At 35.9% G+C, this 19,114-nt stretch overlaps 1 protein-coding gene across 2 annotated transcripts in view; it reads right to left on the reverse strand.

Moving 5' to 3' along the window:
* Positions 1-267: 267 nt before the first annotated feature.
* The window catches only part of MBD5 (methyl-CpG binding domain protein 5), a 171,862-nt gene continuing 153,015 nt past the window's right edge, over positions 268-19,114 (reverse strand). For both annotated transcript variants that reach the window (XM_063318381.1, XM_063318380.1), the window contains exons 10-12: positions 16,403-16,476; positions 4,934-5,009; positions 268-4,144 (exon numbers count right to left, since the gene is read on the reverse strand). In XM_063318381.1, coding sequence (XP_063174451.1) covers positions 4,073-4,144; positions 4,934-5,009; positions 16,403-16,476 — 222 coding nt within the window. In that variant the 3' untranslated portion in view covers positions 268-4,072. The remainder of the gene's footprint in view (positions 4,145-4,933; positions 5,010-16,402; positions 16,477-19,114) is intronic.

Consider the following 19,114-nt stretch of genomic DNA (forward strand, 5'->3'; position numbering starts at 1 on the left):
GTGCAGAATATAGAAAAAATTATATATTTTCGATTTTTAATGGACCTGTGGATATGGTATTTAATTAATTGACACCAATATTAGAATGTGGATACAACATGCAAATGGAGGGCCAAAGAATCTCAGATTTAAATATTTAACTCAGCATTAATATTTGGTTATTTAATATTACAATATACACCCCATTTTTAAGTCAGGGATGTGTACCCCCTCCCAGATCAGTGTTGTGCAAATATGGCCCCCTTCCGGAAGAGAACATCACAGTGAGATTTTTTGTGTGATTTAATCATAATATTGACAATTTTATCAAATTTTACAAAACTGGTTTTTTTTAAAAAAAATCTAACTCTTACTAAGACTAGAATGGGGTTCTTTTAAAATAGAAAAGCATTATTATGCTACTGCTCTTCTGGAATATTCATATTAAAAACCCTATGTAGCAAAATACAAACTGTAGCTAATAAAAGGTAATTCAGTCCACCATGATACTTTATACCATTAAATTCTGGGAATTCACAATAATATTGCGTTATTAGCATGTTGTCTGCACAATGGCATTGGTAAATTTAAATATATAGACTAAAGCAAAACTCCAAACTTAGACTGTGGCCATAATTGCTATGGGACATGTATTAATTTCCACCCTTTGGATATGATTTTCAGAGCTAGTGCCAGCAACAAGTGCCAGTCTAAATAATTGGTTAGAGGAACTAGAACTTCTCCATAAACAGAAATGGTGTTCATAAATCTCCATGATAGAAAGAATAATTTCTTTGATTTTATATAATTTTATCACAACCGACCAAGAATAAATAAATAAATAGACACATGAGGATAGTTAGCACTTTATATCCTCAAAACACCACACAAACATCCACTAATTGAGCTAATGAGAGGCTATTCATCTTATGGGGCCCAATTTCACTGGTTCTACTTCTCATTTCTGTCATCGTGCCAAGTTATAGAATCAGTTCTTCTACCTTTGCAAATGAAGGCATTTTCTCATTCTCTAAATATAGGAGCTTATTATTATAAGTTAGAAAGGTGGCAAAACATTTTAAATGTTAAAATCTTCTGTTAGAAAAATATAGATTTGTTAAACAACAACAACAACAAAAAAACATAGGGTTGGGCCTTGAGTTTTAAAAAAGAAGTAATTTATGCATTAATGCAAAGAGAAAGAAATGGCTCTATGGGCAAAATTCAAGTACGAGCGACCAGCTTTTTAATTGTAAAGTATGTGCAACATTTTTAAAAATGTTACAACACTGCATGACCTGTAATGCTCACAATATTTACATCAACTGCTTACATAAAACCATAAAAACTCTAAAAAGGAGGGGAAAATCTGTATGGACTGAAACAAACTATTCCTAGCACCCACATCAATGCCAATATTAACCAATGAAATCGAGTGCACAAAAATACTTTACATAGTCTACTAATGTAAAGTATACATTGGTGAGAAAAGTACAAACCTAATTAGTTAAAAATGTCAAAAGAAGGGTTTGTCAATACAAATTCAGTTTTAGGGAGGGACAAAAAAAATCTTTAAAAAACTACTAAATATAAACACACATCCACCCATACACACACCCATGAGTATTCATGAATAGAAACATCTGTTTAGACAAGAGCAGAAAGCCGGCTGGTACGAAAAATGGACAACATTAACTCTTTAAACATAACACATCAACTTGTAACAAAAAATAAGAGTGCTAACTGAACTACACAAAGCATCATTTTAAATGAGTTTTCATGTAGGATGTGGAGACTACCCTGCCATCACACAGAAGACAAAATGAACCTACCCAGCAGATGGAAGGATTCCTGTCTCCAGGCCACTGTAGCTTAGTGTTGTTAATTGCATTCCCTTGGACTGGGGTGTGGAAAAAGGAGTAAGAGCTGTCCACATGAGACTAGGCGATCTAATCCCATGGCAGGGTTATGTGTGCTGGAAAGGAGAGCTGACTGTGGGAAAAATTGTTCCCCCAAATCTGTTGTCCTCTGGGGCACATATCACATGGAAAATGGAGCTTGGGCCCAGAGAAAAGGAACTAGGCAGGCAATAAGTATTCCTTAGATAAGCACAGCGTTTTGGTTATAGACTTACTGTCATCTGCCTTAAATGCTGCTGATTACCAGTGATCTTTGCTAGGAGAGGTAACTAGACCATTTTAAGGAATGAAGCTCCAGGATAAAATTCAATGGTGGCTCCCTGATGAAGAGGTAGCAGGTAGTCCTAAGGACTCCACCTTGGGCCTAGGCATAGTGAACTGGGATACCTGGAAAAGGGGGGAAGGCCACTGCCACTCTATGCAGCATCCATACTGAAAATGGCACTGCATTATAATTTCTTTCAAAGGTACTGATATTCTGAGAAACCTCAAAGCTTTAGGTTCCTGTATCTGTAGTGTACTATCATCTTCTAACATATATGTTTCACATTTCTTTCAAACTTAACATAACATAAATAATCTGGTTAATAGATTCAACCTGCACATTTCTGCCACATTAATATAAATATATATATATATATATTTATATATTTATATATAGGAATCTGTTAATGGTATAAATAATTCTTATTAAATAAAATAAATCTGATATGTTACATAATACTGATAAAATCACTGGCTGGGATCCAAAGAACTACATTAAGTCCATCCAAAGACCTGGATCTGCTTCAACCGGGCTTTGACTAATTGCGACCTCTATCAAGAACTCCACTGTATCAGAAACAATTGTTCTGGAAGTTGCCAATGGTTCAAGAAAGTTGGTAGTCTCCATACTGGGAAGAAGGAGATTTTGTTCAAGAGATACTTTGAAAAATCTTATAGATGCATTGAACAAGCTGTGGAGTCCTTTGGATCCTGGCCACTGCCCCTAGAAGTTTAGTAAGCCACCTTTCACCTTTAGTATTAAGGAAAATGCTATTGGTTTTGGCAGGCAAGGGAATTCAGTAATTGCTTATGCTCATACAGCCCATTGAATACAGTAAAAATATCCAAGGACAACTGGTAACTGAATCCCTTTCTTAATTTAGGAACACAGTTTTGCTAAATTGTAATCTTAGTGATAACAATTAGCAATAACAATGAGTCCTACAATTGGGCTATTGCTCTCATACTTTAATGGGAATTGTGTTCTTTGCTTAAATAAATTGGAATAGCTAATTTAGGCTTAGTTAAAGCCTAAATTTAAAAGAAAAATGTAAAAATGAATGCTGATATGTTTCGGATTTCAAAGCAGGTAGCTAGGAAATTCTATTAAAGCTGACTCAAATATTCTATCTAAATATTTTTAATTAAAAAAAACCTACAATACTATAATTTAAAAGTCAGGCAGATTTTTAAAAAATGCAACCAGTAGTTGCAACTTTTGATATCTTAATTTGACCTATGATCCCACATCCCGTTAGGAATCTGCAAGGTTTCACTCTCCTACAGGGACCCAAAATGGAGTACAGTACTTCCAGGCCAGGTTCATTCCAAACAGACACTATAAATGAACACTCAGTGGCAAAAAGTGTTATGCCATAATTAGGGGATTACATAATCATGCCTTTTCACTGCTGTTAAATACAAAAACAGCATTTTTTACATTATTATATAAAAGCATTTAGGCTGTATTTTTATTTATCACTTTACATTGGTAGTCTCTTGTATGTGTACTCAATAGAAACCAAAGAATTTTGTACACTATTCTTTTGTACAATAAAAGATAAAGTGTGCATTAGGTATGCTTGTACATGACAATAGTACACTATTTACATTTCCGATGTCATCATGAAATTCTGTTTTATCTATATACATAATGAAAATTTTGCAGAAACATTTGGACTATAATTTTATAATCACAATTTTAGTATTATAGAAAAAAGGGTTTATAGACACTCTGCAATCTTTAGAAGATCTGGATTAACTTCTCCCTCTTTACCAATAAGAATACTGTACCATTGTTTTGTTTAGCACCTTGTGGTGATTTTTGTTTGTGTGTGTGTGTGTGTGTATGAAAATTATGTGCATGTTTGATTATGTAAGAGCCAGATCAGTAACAAAGACATTCAATGTTATCTAGAGATCTTCCTCCTCTTGGGTTTTGGAGGCTTCAACTGTCTGTCTCCCTGTGGAATTTGATGCACCTAGGAAAAGCAAAACGGAAGCCTTTAGGGATTAACAGTAATGAAAGGACAATAATGAAATACTAGGTAACATTTTAAAAATTCAATTTACATATACTATCTCAACAGATCTGACTCAGGTACATTATTTTATTGCAGGCTAGAATGAAGCCACAAACATACAGAAGAGCTGCCTATTTCAGTATATTGGAGCCAAATCTATATACATATTCATGGTTCATGGTTTAAATTCTAAGCCTCTTCCCCTGTCTTTGTGAGTCAATGGATATTAGGCCAACTTTTGGCTGGCCTTGAGAGACACCTGATGTATGTTGACATAAAAATTGTCCCCTAACCTGGGAACTATTGGTTCTTGCCTCACCAGCGTCATTCCTTACAACACCTCACTGATAGTCAGGAACATCTAGAACAATATATATAATATGGCATAATGGGACAGGTTTTCAGCTTTGGATAGTGGTGGAAAGTCACAGACCTTTCCCACATGTTGAAGTCACTGGGACATTTTAATGCATGCAGTACCTAGGGAACCAATTTCAGTCAACTCATTACTTTCATTTTAGATCTATTTAATTCTACCTAATGAATTTATTGGGAATGTGTATCTTGAAATGTTGTGCTCAACTCATTATCTTAAGCATTGTGCAAACTTTATTTTTTGTAAATCATCTTCTGTGCTTCTGCTCCAACTATATGATTCTTCACAAACGTTAGGCAGGGGGGAGAGTCCTTATCCTCCCTCTTCAACTGTAACCCTGAAAAATTAAATATTCTGTCTTAGATACTTACATTCCCAGACATTTTGTCAAGTTCACTCATGGCCTCATGGATAGCAGCTTCTAAATGGTTATTCAGCTTCCCACTTCTAAGATGAAAATAGAGGAACAGATTTACAATAATGCTATAACTTTTCAGTAGAATATGCTGTATAAAAATATATATTGCAAATTCAAGTAACATTCCATTCAGCTTTTCAGTAATAGTGAGAGACATTTTACTTTGTATTTTTTCAATTTAATATGCACACATACACACATATACAGGTCCTCAGGTTACGACCATTTGTCCAGTGACCATTCAAAGTTACAAAGGTGCTTTACAAGTGGTCCTTATAAACAGTCCTTGGAGTTCCAGCCTTTGCAGTGTCCCTGCGGTCATGTGATCGCAAGCCAGGAACTTGGCATCTGGCTTGCAATTACATTGCAGCGAGCTGCAGTCACGTGATTGCGTTTTGAATGTTCCCTGCCGGCTTCCCACAAGCAAAGTCAATGGGAGTAAGCCAACAGGAAGTAAGAAGTCGCAATCACATGTGGTCCTCACTTGCAGTTCTGGTGGGGACATGGCCAACTGAACAGCTGTGCCCACGAGCTCCGCGAGCAGATCTGACGACACGGCTTTTTTTCTGAGCTCAGGCAGGCTTTTCCCGAAGCCCTTGATCGTTTTCATGGACAGAAAACTCTGGGAATCATTCCATTTGTACTCCAAAACAGTGCCTCACAGCCAGAGGATCGCGAACAGCATTAGTACTAATCCGGTAAGAGACGCCGGAAGGCCGGGACGTCACCATTTCCAAACCGCACTGTAGCCTTAAAAGGACACTAAGCCATGCCACCCATTTCTAAACCACCCAATTTATATTTTTTAAGTTTATGTACCCCAAGAGAGGCTTTCTACAGCAAGGAGAAGCGATCCCTCTTGGCGCTTATCATTATTTTTTTGGATTTTTACCAAAAAAAAAAAAAATATTTTCAAGTTTTGGCTTATTTCCCTTTTAAATACTAAGGAGGGTTGAGAATAAATAATAACCTCCCTGCTATTATTTTTTTATTGAATTTGAAGAATTTAATATTTTCCTACACGTTGAATCTGCTGTTTTGAATCTTCAGTTTTCTGTTGCTACTTTTCCTGGGAGTTGCTTGTTAGCATACTTTCTCTTGTGTCAACAACTTTCAGAAATTTTCCATTAACTCATTAACTCCTACTCTCGCTAGTCAAATATCTAGGGGGTGCCATAATCTTCTGCCTGAAACATGGCGGATCTCAAGGAGACTTTCTCAGAGTTTTGTTGTGAGCTTAAACAGTCCTTTAAACAGATCTTTTCCGACTCCTGTCAAGCTATTTTGCAAGATATTCAGGATACTGTAGAAAATACCAGTTTTAAAATGTGTCATCAGGCTGGGGAAGTTGTAGAAGAAGTTGAGGAATTCAACAACGATAGAAATGTCTCTACTGCTAGTGAGAATGAAGTTTCTGTTGATGGCGACCAGATTGTGGAACTGAAGGAATTAAATGGACAGATTGAATTGCAAATTGTAAATGGAATTGTTTTTCTGATGGAAAGTTATGGGGGAAAAGAGTTTTTTTCCTATGGGAAGTTTTTTTGCTGAGATGTCGGACTTTTTAAGGGGGGCAGTTGGGCTTTTTGATCTTTCTGTGAAAAATGCCTTGTGTTTATTGTGGAGATATATGAATGTTTTGGTCTATTTCGAAGTGGGGTAAGGATTTGAGAATGTTTATCTGGATTGCTTTTAAGACTTGTTTGACTTCATACTCTTTTTCAACGATTTGGATTAAGATTAATAAAGTATAAACAATAAATGCTTGTTTTAGGTTTAATAGAATTAAGATGGTTCTAACTGCAATATCATTAATTTTAAGAGTAGAAAATTTGTATGTCTTTTAATTTGATTTTTATTATGTTGTTGTTGTTTATTCGTTTAGTCGCTTCCGACTCTTCATGACTTCATGGACCAGCCCACGCCAGAGCTTCCTGTCGGTCGTCAACACCCCCAGCTCCCGCAGGGACGAGTCCGTCACCTCTAGAATATCATCCATCCACCTTGCCCTTGGTCGGCCCCTCTTCCTTTTGCCTTCCACTCTCCCCAGCATCAGCATCTTCTCCAGGGTGTCCTGTCTTCTCCTTATGTGGCCAAAGTATTTCAGTTTTGCCTTTAATATCATTCCCTCAAGTGAGCAGTCTGGCTTTATTTCCTGGAGGATGGACTGGTTGGATCTTCTTGCAGTCCAAGGCACTCTCAGAATTTTCCTCCAACACCACAGTTCAAAAGCATTGATCTTCCTTCGCTCAGCCTTCCTTATGGTCCAGCTCTCGCAGCCATATGTTACTACAGGGAAAACCACTGCTTTAACTATGTGGGCCTTTGTTGTCAGTGTGATGTCTCTGCTCTTAACTATTTTATCGAGATTTGTCATTGCTCTTCTCCCAAGGATTAAGCATCTTCTGATTTCCTGACTGCAGTCAGCATCTGCAGTAATCGTCGCACCTAGAAATACAAAGTCACTGCTTCTACATTTTCTCCCTCTATTTGCCAGTTATCAATCAAGCTGGTTGCCATAATCTTGGTTTTTTTGAGGTTTAGCTGCAAACCAGCTTTTGCACTTTCTTCTTTCACCTTCATCATAAGGCTCCTCAGTTCCTCTTCACTTTCAGCCATCAAAGTGGTATCATCTGCATATCTGAGATTGTTAATGTTTCTTCCAGAGATTTTAACTCCAGCCTTGGATTCCTCAAGGCCAGCTTGTCGCATGATGTGTTCTGCATACAAGTTGAATAGGTAGGGTGAGAGTATACAGCTCTTTATTATAGTGGACAGAAATGTATAGAAATGGTGGTAGGTAGGAAGGAAATAAATAAATGTTTTTTTGGGGGGGGAAGCTGATTTATACACAGACACACACACACACACACATACGTATACATACATTTCTTTTAATATAAGGGGAAGGAGCAATTGTATTTAGTGATTTTTATAATGTACCAATAGAATGATTTATAGAAATAATGTGATTTTGCTTTGATATAGAGTAAGTGATTAATTATGGAAATTGCTGTATAATCTTGTTAAAAGTCGGAAATCACCTCTTTATGTAATCTGTAAAATTCTTTTTCTTGTGTTTTCACACTTTTTAGTTTTTTTTCTTTTTGCAGCTTGTTTTTTTTGTAGTTTTTATTTTTCCTTTAAACCTAAAAATTCTTATTAAAAAAATAAGGTCCTCACTTAATTACCCATGCGGTCCTCACTTAATGATGGTAACCGGGACTGCTGGAGTTGCTATTGCTAAGTGACACGGTCATGTGACATCGCACTTTACAACTGCGTTGCTTAGTGATGGCAATTCTAGTCCCAATTGCTGTTGTAATCTGAGGAGTACCTATATACTATCAACTCTCTCTCTCTATCTTCCAAGAGAAGAGAATATCTGTAGCTCAGGGTTGAACTGTGGAATCCTTGGTGCTCTCTGAGCTTGGTTGTTTGCTTGCAGATGTTTCATTACCTGACTAAATAACATCATCAGTGCTGGTGAGTGTGGGGTTTGCTCCCTGTTTATATACAGTAGTTTGCCCTGCCAGTGTAGGTGGGGGTGTGATTTTCTCCTTGGTAGTTCCACAATTAGGGTATTATTTTCTGCTTGATTGTTTGTCTGTGTTAATCCCTGCTTATCTGGGTGTTGGCTACTGGAGAGGATGTGTTCTGGTCTTTTTGTTTCCTTCTTTACTTTTTTTTATTGTCTTCTGAATGGTGTGTGAATGTGGTTTATCTCTTTGTGTCTCTTGATGGCTGATTTGTCTGAATGCCAAGCTTCCAGGAATTCCCTAGCGTTTTGGGATATGGCTTGGTCTAGGATGCTCAGAGTTTCCCAGTTGTCTGTCCATGTGTTGTGAGATTAAGGAGTTTTCATCATCTCTTCTGACTGCCAGTTGGTGTTCGTGGATGTGCTCTGCTAGTCTTCTGCCTGCCTATCCTACATAGTGGCTGTTACAGTCCTTACTCTGTAAGTTGTAGATGACTCCTGCTTTTCCTTCTTGGGCTACTGGGTCTTTTGGGTTACTTAGGATATTTTGAAGAGTTTTAGTTGGTTTATGTGCTACGGTGATGCCGTGTGGTTGTAACAGTCTGTTGGTGGTTTCTAAGATGTTTCTGATGTATGGCAGAGTTATCCTTTTCATAGCTTCTGTTGGTTGTGTTGTAGTGGGTTGAGCGGTCAGGCACTTTTTGATGAATTTGTGTGGGTATCCATTTTGTTGGAAGATGTTATATAGGTGGTCTGTTTCCCTTTTCTGGTGTTCTGGGTTGCTGCAGTGCATTTGTACTCATCTGAATAATGTTCTTATACAGCTCCTCTTGTGGGAGGTTGGGTTGTTGCTTTGGTAATGGAGCAGTTGGTTAGTGTGGGTTGTTTTTTGATAGACTTGCATTTCTAATTTGCCATTGTTTCCTCTGCTGATAAGGGTATCCAGGAACGGTACTGTGTTTTCTTCTTCCCTTATGAATTTTATTCCTTTGAAGAAGTTGTCAGTTGTTTCATGTGTCTTCTCTAGTTGTTCCTTTTTTATTATGATGAAGGTATTGTCTACATACTGGATCCATGCCTTTGGTTGTATGTGTGAGAGTTTCAATCTCTGCTATGAGTCCTGAGTGTGGTGATCTTCTCTCTCTCTCTCTCTCTCTCTCTCTCTCTCTCTCTCTCTCTCTCAATAACTGATCAAAACCAGTGTGGTATATTTGAAGAAAGCATTATGGGAAATGAAATGAATAGAGAATAATATTAGGAAAAATAATTAATGACTTAAAAATTTGAAAGAAAGAAAAGGCATAAATTAAAAAGAGATTGTTAGATCTTTTTAAATATTATATTTAAAAAGAAGAGATGTAGATAGATTCATCTTACAGAATTAAATTAATTTTACAAGAAACAATAAAACATGTGGAGATACACTGATTAAAACTGTAGGGTTTGGAATCCCAAAATATTATAGAATTTGGATCCAATAAAAATTGTGGGGGAAACAGAAGTATCTGTGTTTTAAGGCTTATTATATATTAACATTAGAACAAAAGGGAAGATGAATATTTAACTACACAAGTTAACATAATGATAATTTGCATAAATGTTATTTTTTTCTACTTAATAATTTACCATGTAGATAAAAAGTTTTTGATGAAAACAGTGAACTAAATCGCTTATAGAGAAAAGGCTACTACTCTTCATGAGTATAGTCCTGAAAGACCTTCAAGGATATTACAGTTTTCTGAAGTGGGTTCTGAATGAGATCAGATTAATTTTGGTACTTATGCATGAACCGAAGAACTACATAGATAGTAGTTCAAGCAATAATGTGCACAACCCAAGATGGGACAAGAGATGAGCAGCCCCTCCCTTCTCCTAGTTGTGCTTGTCAGGGAAAAGATAATCTCTATGTTTTGTCTCTGCAGCAGGAAGCCTTCCTGTACATGCGAATGCTTCCATTTGAACTGGGTTTCTTCTTTAGAAGAGTTTCACTCAAGTGAAAGCTATCTACTTATATAAATAAACGGATAGAAGGTGAGGTCATTTCAGTAAGGAATTTCAATGCTATATTCAGTCTAGAACCTAAAACACATCAAAAAGGTATAACGTTCCTACCTACAGTAGATTCTAAATATATTTCCAAAAGGGTTACATATTCTATTTTTAACAGATATATGAACACTACAGTATCTAGGACAAAAAGATGACCCTGACCCTAACCCTTCAAATTAGCTTTTTTACACAGTCCTTCTGACTCTGATTTTGATAAACAATACAACACCTCCTTTACTTAATTTGCAAATATTTGTCAGAAAGGTTATGTATATATGAAATGGGCAATGCAGAGGGGTCAATAATGTGGAGCTTGTGATTGCATGGCATAGATCCCCTTAAATGGTGGACCACAAACATTAAATATTATACACACACACACACACCAGCAACATTAAAAACAAACAAACCCAAATCTTAGATTTCAGAAAAGAGCTCTAATCTTGTAAGACTTTAGCTTCCCATTGATGAGACTGTGTGAGAATTCAGAGGTGAAATTATTGAAAATCTGTGAGATTTGGCATTTGTACAAGATTTCAGATGATTTTAAAGTTTTTTGGGAGTAAGCGAACAGGCCAATGATGGAAAATGTTGCCATCTCAAATGCAAATGCAAAGAATTTAACATGTTGTTAGTACTGGCCAATGTGAATGTAAAATGCAGAAAATACTGTATTTACACTACAAGGTCTTATAATGTCAGCAATACTTTTTAATTTAGTCAAGGAACCTATATATAAATTATGCAGAAGGTTAAATAGGAAAACCTGAGAGGAGTTGAATGAAAATAATATCTAGATTAATTCTCTTTCTTATATTACAGTCAATAGTTCACAAAAAGTTTGTATGCATTTTATAAACATATTTACCTATACAGAACTATAAATTGTTATGTTTATGACATAAATATTATGAGAAGGGAAATCTGGAGTTTTGTTGTCTGGAAAATGTTCTTCTATTTTCTGGGGATCAAACTAGAATACATATTCTACCAGCATGTTCACCCACTAAAGAAAAGAATGCAGTCACATAAATATATTATTTCAAATTGAAAGTAAATATAGAAATAATACAGCATCTGGAATTTCACCTCTATTATTTAACAGCATTATTTTTCAGATAGCAAATTAACTAGAAATGTAGTTTGAAGCAGATGTGATAAAATATTTGATGTCTTAGTTATCTTTTAAAAACTGGAATAGTGCAAAAGAATGTTTTTTTTCATTTTCCACTGCTTTAGCATTTGCAAATTAGGAATTATCCAAGAAATCACTAGAGAGAAGCCACGGTTTGAACTCATGATTTTTAAAAAAACATTCTTAAATTCTGGGCTGCAAAAATAATAACTGAAATAGTATAAATATTAATTTGAATGGGCAATAGAAAATTAAGTATAAATTCAGTTCTATATTACAGTAAAATCTTGATTTAATGGGCCATTTGGCTGGGAGGGGTGCCCATTAATCCTAGATGTCTGTTCAGTCTGGAAGATACTTTTGTGCATGTGTAAAAAGCCCATCCACTATTATGTGCATGCGTAACAGAATGGATTAGGCTTCTTCTTTCAAACTGGTATCATTTGGCTGTCACCACCATCTTGTCCTATTCATATTACACACACATGCAAACACACATGCGCTGTGAGTATAGTTATGCTCCTAGAGTAGTCCCTTCTTGCAACTGCTTGCAACAGAGAGCACCAATTAGTCTTCTTTGCTGCCTCCTAGCTTTGTGCTGGAAGCCTAGTGGCTGTAAGGAGTGCAACTTGCCCCTTCTCCACTTTACCAAGACCCCAATCTTCCACTGCAGATGATGTTATAGCACAACCAGCTTGTGTAGATGACCCCTGATCTTCTCAATGCCTTCCCACCAATCTTCCCATGATTGCCACTGATCTTCCAGCTGGCCCACTTACCCTCCTAATCTTCTCAATGCCTTCCCATAAACATCAGTAAAACCCCAGTTTGATGGATGTTGTCCATTATTCTAAGGAGGGAACACATCTGGGCTCAAATTTGTCTTTTGCATCCCAAGTCCATTAAACCAAGTTTTTACTATATCTAAAATATCTATATTTGATAACCATTCTAGAGAATTTTAAAAATGTTAAAATACCCAGAATGCTTAAATATCTGTATGCTCAGAAATAACAACTGTGTGATGAAGGTACGGGAGCAAAAGGAGATTTGTTCATATAAAATGAAATTGTAATCCAAGTAGGAATACTGGATGAAAGGGGATTCATATATCCTTTATATTTCTACTGCTGAATTTAGAAAGCCAATGCTTATTTTTATTTAATCTACTGAGTAATAATTACAATTTTCATAAGTCAAGGAATTCACTTTTATTCATCTTTGTCTCTTGTCACATAATGGAATATATTAAAATATGTCTTACTATAGTTCCAATTCAATAGCAAGTGTGTTTGGGGATTTTTTGTGTCAAATCAAATTGTTACATTTCTGTGCTTTTGAACCTCAATTATATTGCATTAATTCTATCGGCTATTTTGCCTTGAATATCTGAATTCATTCTGAATTCATGGGTGTAAATTTAATGCCCTGGGATTTGCCAGAGGTGGCCATGTCTTCCCAGACTGAATCCCCATTCTGGGCTGGACTGCAACTGGTTTCATAAGACTACTGCAAGCACCAATTCAATAAAGCACATTCAATGCAGTTGAGACACCCTAGATTTCATTGAGATGTTGTATCTCCCAATACTTTGCATTGGCACTAGAAAAAAGTGAAATACCATTTCTATTGTTTTGCATTTTTATCTGCTATCTGAAAGGTTTTTTTGGACTTTTGTTACTTGACTGCATCCTCCTACCTCTCCCTGATTTGACAAATGTAAGTCTGAAGATACTGAACTGAATTGAAAATAAGCAATATTGTAGTGCCAACTGAGAAACAGAAATTTGTCAAAATTGATCTGGCCGTAACTGATAAGTTTTGAAAATTTTTAGCTTAGGTTACTATAGATGAGTGTTTCTTAAACTTTTTTTTCCTCTCAGGACTCCTTCCCACTTTTAAAAATTATGGAGGACCCCAAAAGAGCTTTTGTTTCTATGAGTTATATTTATTGATATTTACCATATTAAAAATTAAAATTGACATATTTGCTGCTGCTATTGCTTCTCATGATTGTTTGATGGGATTTTAATATTGTATTATTTTTCAACTTAGGCTGGCAAATAATTTTGATTTGGGCACTTGGTGACTGGCCCGCGTTTATGACTGGTCGTAGCCTCCCACAGTCACATTCTCCTACCCTGTGTGAATTGCCTCTGCTTCAGCTCTCCGAACCTGCCTGGACCCCAGGCCAGCAGCAGGAGGAAGAACATGGCAAAGATCAGCTGGGGGCAGCAGCAGGGGTAGGCGGCAGAGTGCAGGGTGGCCAAAAGGGCAGAGGTGGGGGGGAGATAGGTGGGGGAAGTTGAAGCAGAGGCAGTTTGCACAGGGCAGGAGAAGTGTTGAGGTCCTCACCTAATGACCACATGGTCCTGGTCTAACAACTGCAACCGGGACTGTTGTTGATAAGTGGCATGGTCATGTGATGTATTGCTCGATGACCACTTTGCTTAGTGACAGAAATTCTGGTCCCAATTGGGTTGTAACCCGAGGACTACCTGTACTGTGATTCAACATTGCAAGAGGTTTCTATTCTAAGTTACATACTAGCAAGAAATATTCAAATTACCTGAGTATATTGAATTCTGATAAATGTAATATCAAATATCTTTATTACTGTCTTTGACCAGTGTTTACAGTAGGAAAAAAGAAATAGTTTGGTATAGCAATTCATTATCAGGGAAAAAAAGAAAACAGTAAGACCATAAAACAACATATCTAATTAAAAGTTTAATATAAACATTAGAAGTTTAATGTAAGCATAGACAGGATATTAAATGTAATATCCATTGCACCATGTATACATTTTCAAGTTGTGAAATATTGCAAATATTTAATCTGTTACATGCTCTTAAATATAGGAGCAATAATTTTAAATGAAATTATTAGTATGACTGGATGTTACAGTTGGAAAATCTTCAAGTATGCACAGATTGAAAGCTTGGCTTACTTATATCCTCAAATATAGTTAGAACTTTTGTTGTTAATAAGGTAGAATGATTATTTTCTTTGCCAGCTATGGTGACACCTACATGGTACAAGCATCCCTCAGGTCATAAATTTTTATGTATTTTGCCTGCCTTGAGAGGTTAGGTTTCCTCTTATGGGGATCTTAAGTGTTATCTAACTCCTCCACCCCCCACACAAATGTAATAAATACCTAAAATAAAACCAAAACTGCAAGTAAAATATGATTGATCACTTGCCCCCCCCCCCACACACATACTAAGTCTGGGATGCATGCAAATGGCTAATATTTATGGTTCAGATTCCTGAAATCCTTATGATCTAGTTCATCTGTCAGAGAAATGGCTGTTTTCTTGTGGTGTCATCATCTCATGTGGCAGTGGGCTGTGTATCAATGAGTTATGTACTTATGATATTACAGAGGAAGAAATTAGAATAGTAAATAATTCAAATTCAAATTGAACAGAAAGGTTAAACAAAACTGAAATAGGCTCATTGTATTTTCAAGTTACTACTAACAAGAAAAGATGAACTGCATTAAGAACTATGATGTTTTGGCAGAGGCAGGATACAGGAAATATGCTGAGTGGGCAAAAGAAAAACTGTATCAATATTATTTAACTCATTCTTGTTTACAGACAATATTAATATTATTTGAGTGCAATTCTAATATTAGTACTCGATGTGTTCAGAAATGTTTCAGCCCTTCGTCGTCATCGTAGTAGTTCTTCATAGACAGGATGTTAATGTTTGTGAAGGGGATTTATGCAGAGCTAAATTCAAATGGTGATAATTGCTTTCTCCTTTGTCTCCTGTGCCCTCTCCACCAGTCACTCATTTAATTGCTCACCTGCTCACTGCTTTTCAATCCGTTACGGTATATCACTTTTCCTCTCTACAACCTGTGCAGTAGTTTTAAAAAGGCAGTCTTTATTCAGTGACGTAATTACAGATGGGACACGCTAATCAGCTTGTAAGTTTGCCAGAGGCCATGTTCACTTTATAATCTTAGATAAATGGATTGCCTTGGCTCAAAATAAGGGCTTGGCTGATTGCCAATATTTAGGGTTAGGAATTATTGGCTAGTGACAATATGGGGGAGCAAATTAGAGAAAGGAAGCAGGGGGGCAGAGGTAATAATTTATACTTTCTCCTTCTCCTTCTTCAGTCCCAAATGGCTGTGTTTACTGGGTGCAAAGAAAGGGGGAAGCAATAGAAGCCTGTTGCATCTTAGGGACTGAATCAGCTTTTAGGAGGAACACTTCCCTCGATGTGTCTCTCAGTGGTGGTGAAGCCACATGACTTTGGGCCAATGTGGTTTGCATTTACTTAAATTCAGCACTTTAGTTTTTTATCTATGTGTGATGGGCTATAATTTATTCCTGTGAGAAGAGTTTGACTTCACACATTTATATAGCATGGCAAATATTTAAAATGCTTAGTCACCAGTAGTGCACCAAGACTGAGAGGCTATTTAAAGTCCTCTTACAGGTATCTTGTGATATCTAAAATTGCCAATAAGCAGTTTCTTTGCCTCTGGTGAATCTTGCACTGGAGACTACAAATAATTTTAAAAGGCATCATTTCCCGTATTTATTTATTCTGTCCTCATATTGCCTCTTAATTCAATGGTTTGAATGAGAGGATTTTGAAACAATTTCAAAATCTGTAAAATCTATTTAACAGTTAAATGAGTGAGCATGTATATTTTCTTTTTGTTTGCTAACGAATTCTCCACAAAAGTGACACTTTGTTTATAAGCTGAAGCACTTGAAATTCCCAGGATTACTTACTTTCTATTCCGCTTTTGAACATGGTTGTAGGCTTCCAGACCTTCTGTTAGTGTTTTCAACCTGTCAGGCTCCACCTGAGAAGAGGCATGAACAACAAATCACATTACCTGGACATTCAATTATTCCAGAGTTAAGCTCAGTTTCAAGAGGTCATAGTAATAGCGCCAACTTCATGGATATAATACAAAGGAATTTATGAATTTATATTTCAACTGTGAAAAATTGAAGTATTTCCTACATTCTTCAAAATACTTAACATAATCAGTTACAGTATATACAGTATAATATAAATTATACCACCTTTACTAAGATGACCCATAAAACATAATCTAGTTGCCATGCATGCAAAAAATAAATATATCTACTGTAATAAGTGGAAACTGCTTACCAAATTGTTTATAATATCTTAAGTATTTCAAGATGTATATTGAAAGAATGTATTTTGTATGTTAACACTGAAATGTTAACATACAAAAGTTTCTTGATAATGAATCATACATACATAAATAGGAATATTTGAAATTCACCCATTCATAAATTTAGTAAAGTCTAACATCTAGGTCCTAATTTCTGCAGTAGAATTCTAGCTCAAAAGTAAGGCAAACTGGACTCTTGTCATATGCCATTTTAAATAAGGGTAACATTAGCAACACAGGTAACAACTGCCCCAAAAAGCAATGTTGTGTAAGAAACATCTCATAGCTATATTCATAAGGTTACTTCATGGAGTATAGCCCGAGGCAAGTTTACCTATAACTCCTATTATAGTATCTTCCAAAGCTTCATCTATCAACAGTAACACCTATTTGCTTTGGTAAAAAAAACTCTCATAAGGAAAGGCAGAATAAAATTTTAGGACAAGTGTAACAGACCCATAGCAGTGTTCCATTTGCCTCAAGTGAGATATTTCTTTGGCTTTTGAGGAGACAACCAGAGCTTACCAGGAAGACTGGGCCCTCCATATGATTTTTAAGTGGCAAGCAACAGAAGTATCTTCTCAGATAATAATCCATTGTCCTAATATTGTTAATTATTAAAACACTGAATATAAATTTTGTTTTGGCACCACTACTGCAGAATACAATTTAGTTCACTGTAATTAACAACAAAGCTACAAATTGGGCAACACAGAGGCTTCAGCTGCACTGAAGTAATAAAAATTATATATTTCAGTAGCAGATGGCTTTAGTCAATTCTGTTCCTAACTGAACTTTGTAAATGCTTGAGTTGTTTTCCATAGCCATATGTACAAATGACATTACAATTATTATGTGTAAATAACTTTGTTTTTCAAATAGTATTAAAAAAAACTTCACAGTTCATTTCACTAACAAAAAAACATCTAAATTAACATTTCACTTACAATAAACATCTAAATTAACATTTAAAATCTAAAACAATGCTATTATTACATCCTTTATTACTTTGGGTTGATCACATCCTATATTACTTTGGGTTGATCACATCCTATATTACTTTGGTGAAGGTTTTTTTTAATATATTTTCATTTAAACAACAGCTTTTTATACCAATAATTGCTAATTTATACATTTTATGAATGCATGAACCATTACAACATTAATACTCCTAAAAACTTCATTAAAAGCAACTGCAGAAGTGAAGCACAGAGCTTCCATCCTGAATATCTGCACTATGTAACTGCCTGCAGCGCCATGTTAAACCTGTCCTCCTCTAACTTTGATGCAACAGGGTTTCTGAGGCTGCACTGATAACATTACCTGGTATTCTATGACTTTCTGAGTGATTGCGGACACCACTAATTACAAAAAAGATAAATGAAGACCTTTGCTAGGAAATCCAAAAGTGCCTCCTCTTTTCTTAAAGTTTTCATTTGTTGTAGGACAATATTAACCCACGTGTTAGAGTGCTCCTACCAAAATTTAAAAGTAGCTGTAATACCTGCTGAATAAGTATATCTATTACTGCTTAGCTCCTCAGTCTCTTCAGTCTCCTAATGCTTTATTAGAACATGTTGATATAATTAATATACATTGGTAAATGTCATGACTATTTGACTATTTACTCAAGTGGTGGACCAATCTTAAATTAAAGACAATTTTTCCTTAAAGGAAGATTACACTGCCCCCCCCCCCACTAATCTGCCTCCATTATCACACTCTCTATTCATCTAAGACAATCCTCCTATTTTAAAAGTAAATTACTAGGAATGGAGAAAACAATCTTCCTTTCAGATCAATAAATTAAAATAGTCCCGCACTTCACCTCTTTAGACTAGGAAATCTAACTGATGGTCCTCAGCTCTACATCCTACATTCAATTCACAATACCTATCATGAGAACAACCTGCATCATATTTATTTGATTTTCTAGTAAGTATGTACCAGTATGTGTAGAGATATTGGTTGCATTAGGCAGTCATTAACACTGAGAGTAAGCATTTCAGTCTAAGATGTATAAAGGTACCTCTAATTGTTTTTGGAAATACGAAGACCATGAAGGGACATTTTACCATGCATTTTGTGAAAAAAAAATGGAAAGAAATACATATGATGATGCAGAAAATTTTAAAAATCAATACTCAGTTGAAACCAGAAATTTTCTTACTAGGACTTACAGATAGCCCACTAGAAAAGACTCATGGAAGATTGGGCTTATATATGGTAACTGCAGCGAGGTTATTATGTGCACAAAGATAGGGAAAAAAAGAAATTACCTACAATGGAAAAGTGG

The sequence above is a fragment of the Candoia aspera genome, chromosome 1 (genome assembly GCF_035149785.1).
Source record: "Candoia aspera isolate rCanAsp1 chromosome 1, rCanAsp1.hap2, whole genome shotgun sequence".
Classification (NCBI taxonomy): domain Eukaryota; kingdom Metazoa; phylum Chordata; class Lepidosauria; order Squamata; family Boidae; genus Candoia; species Candoia aspera.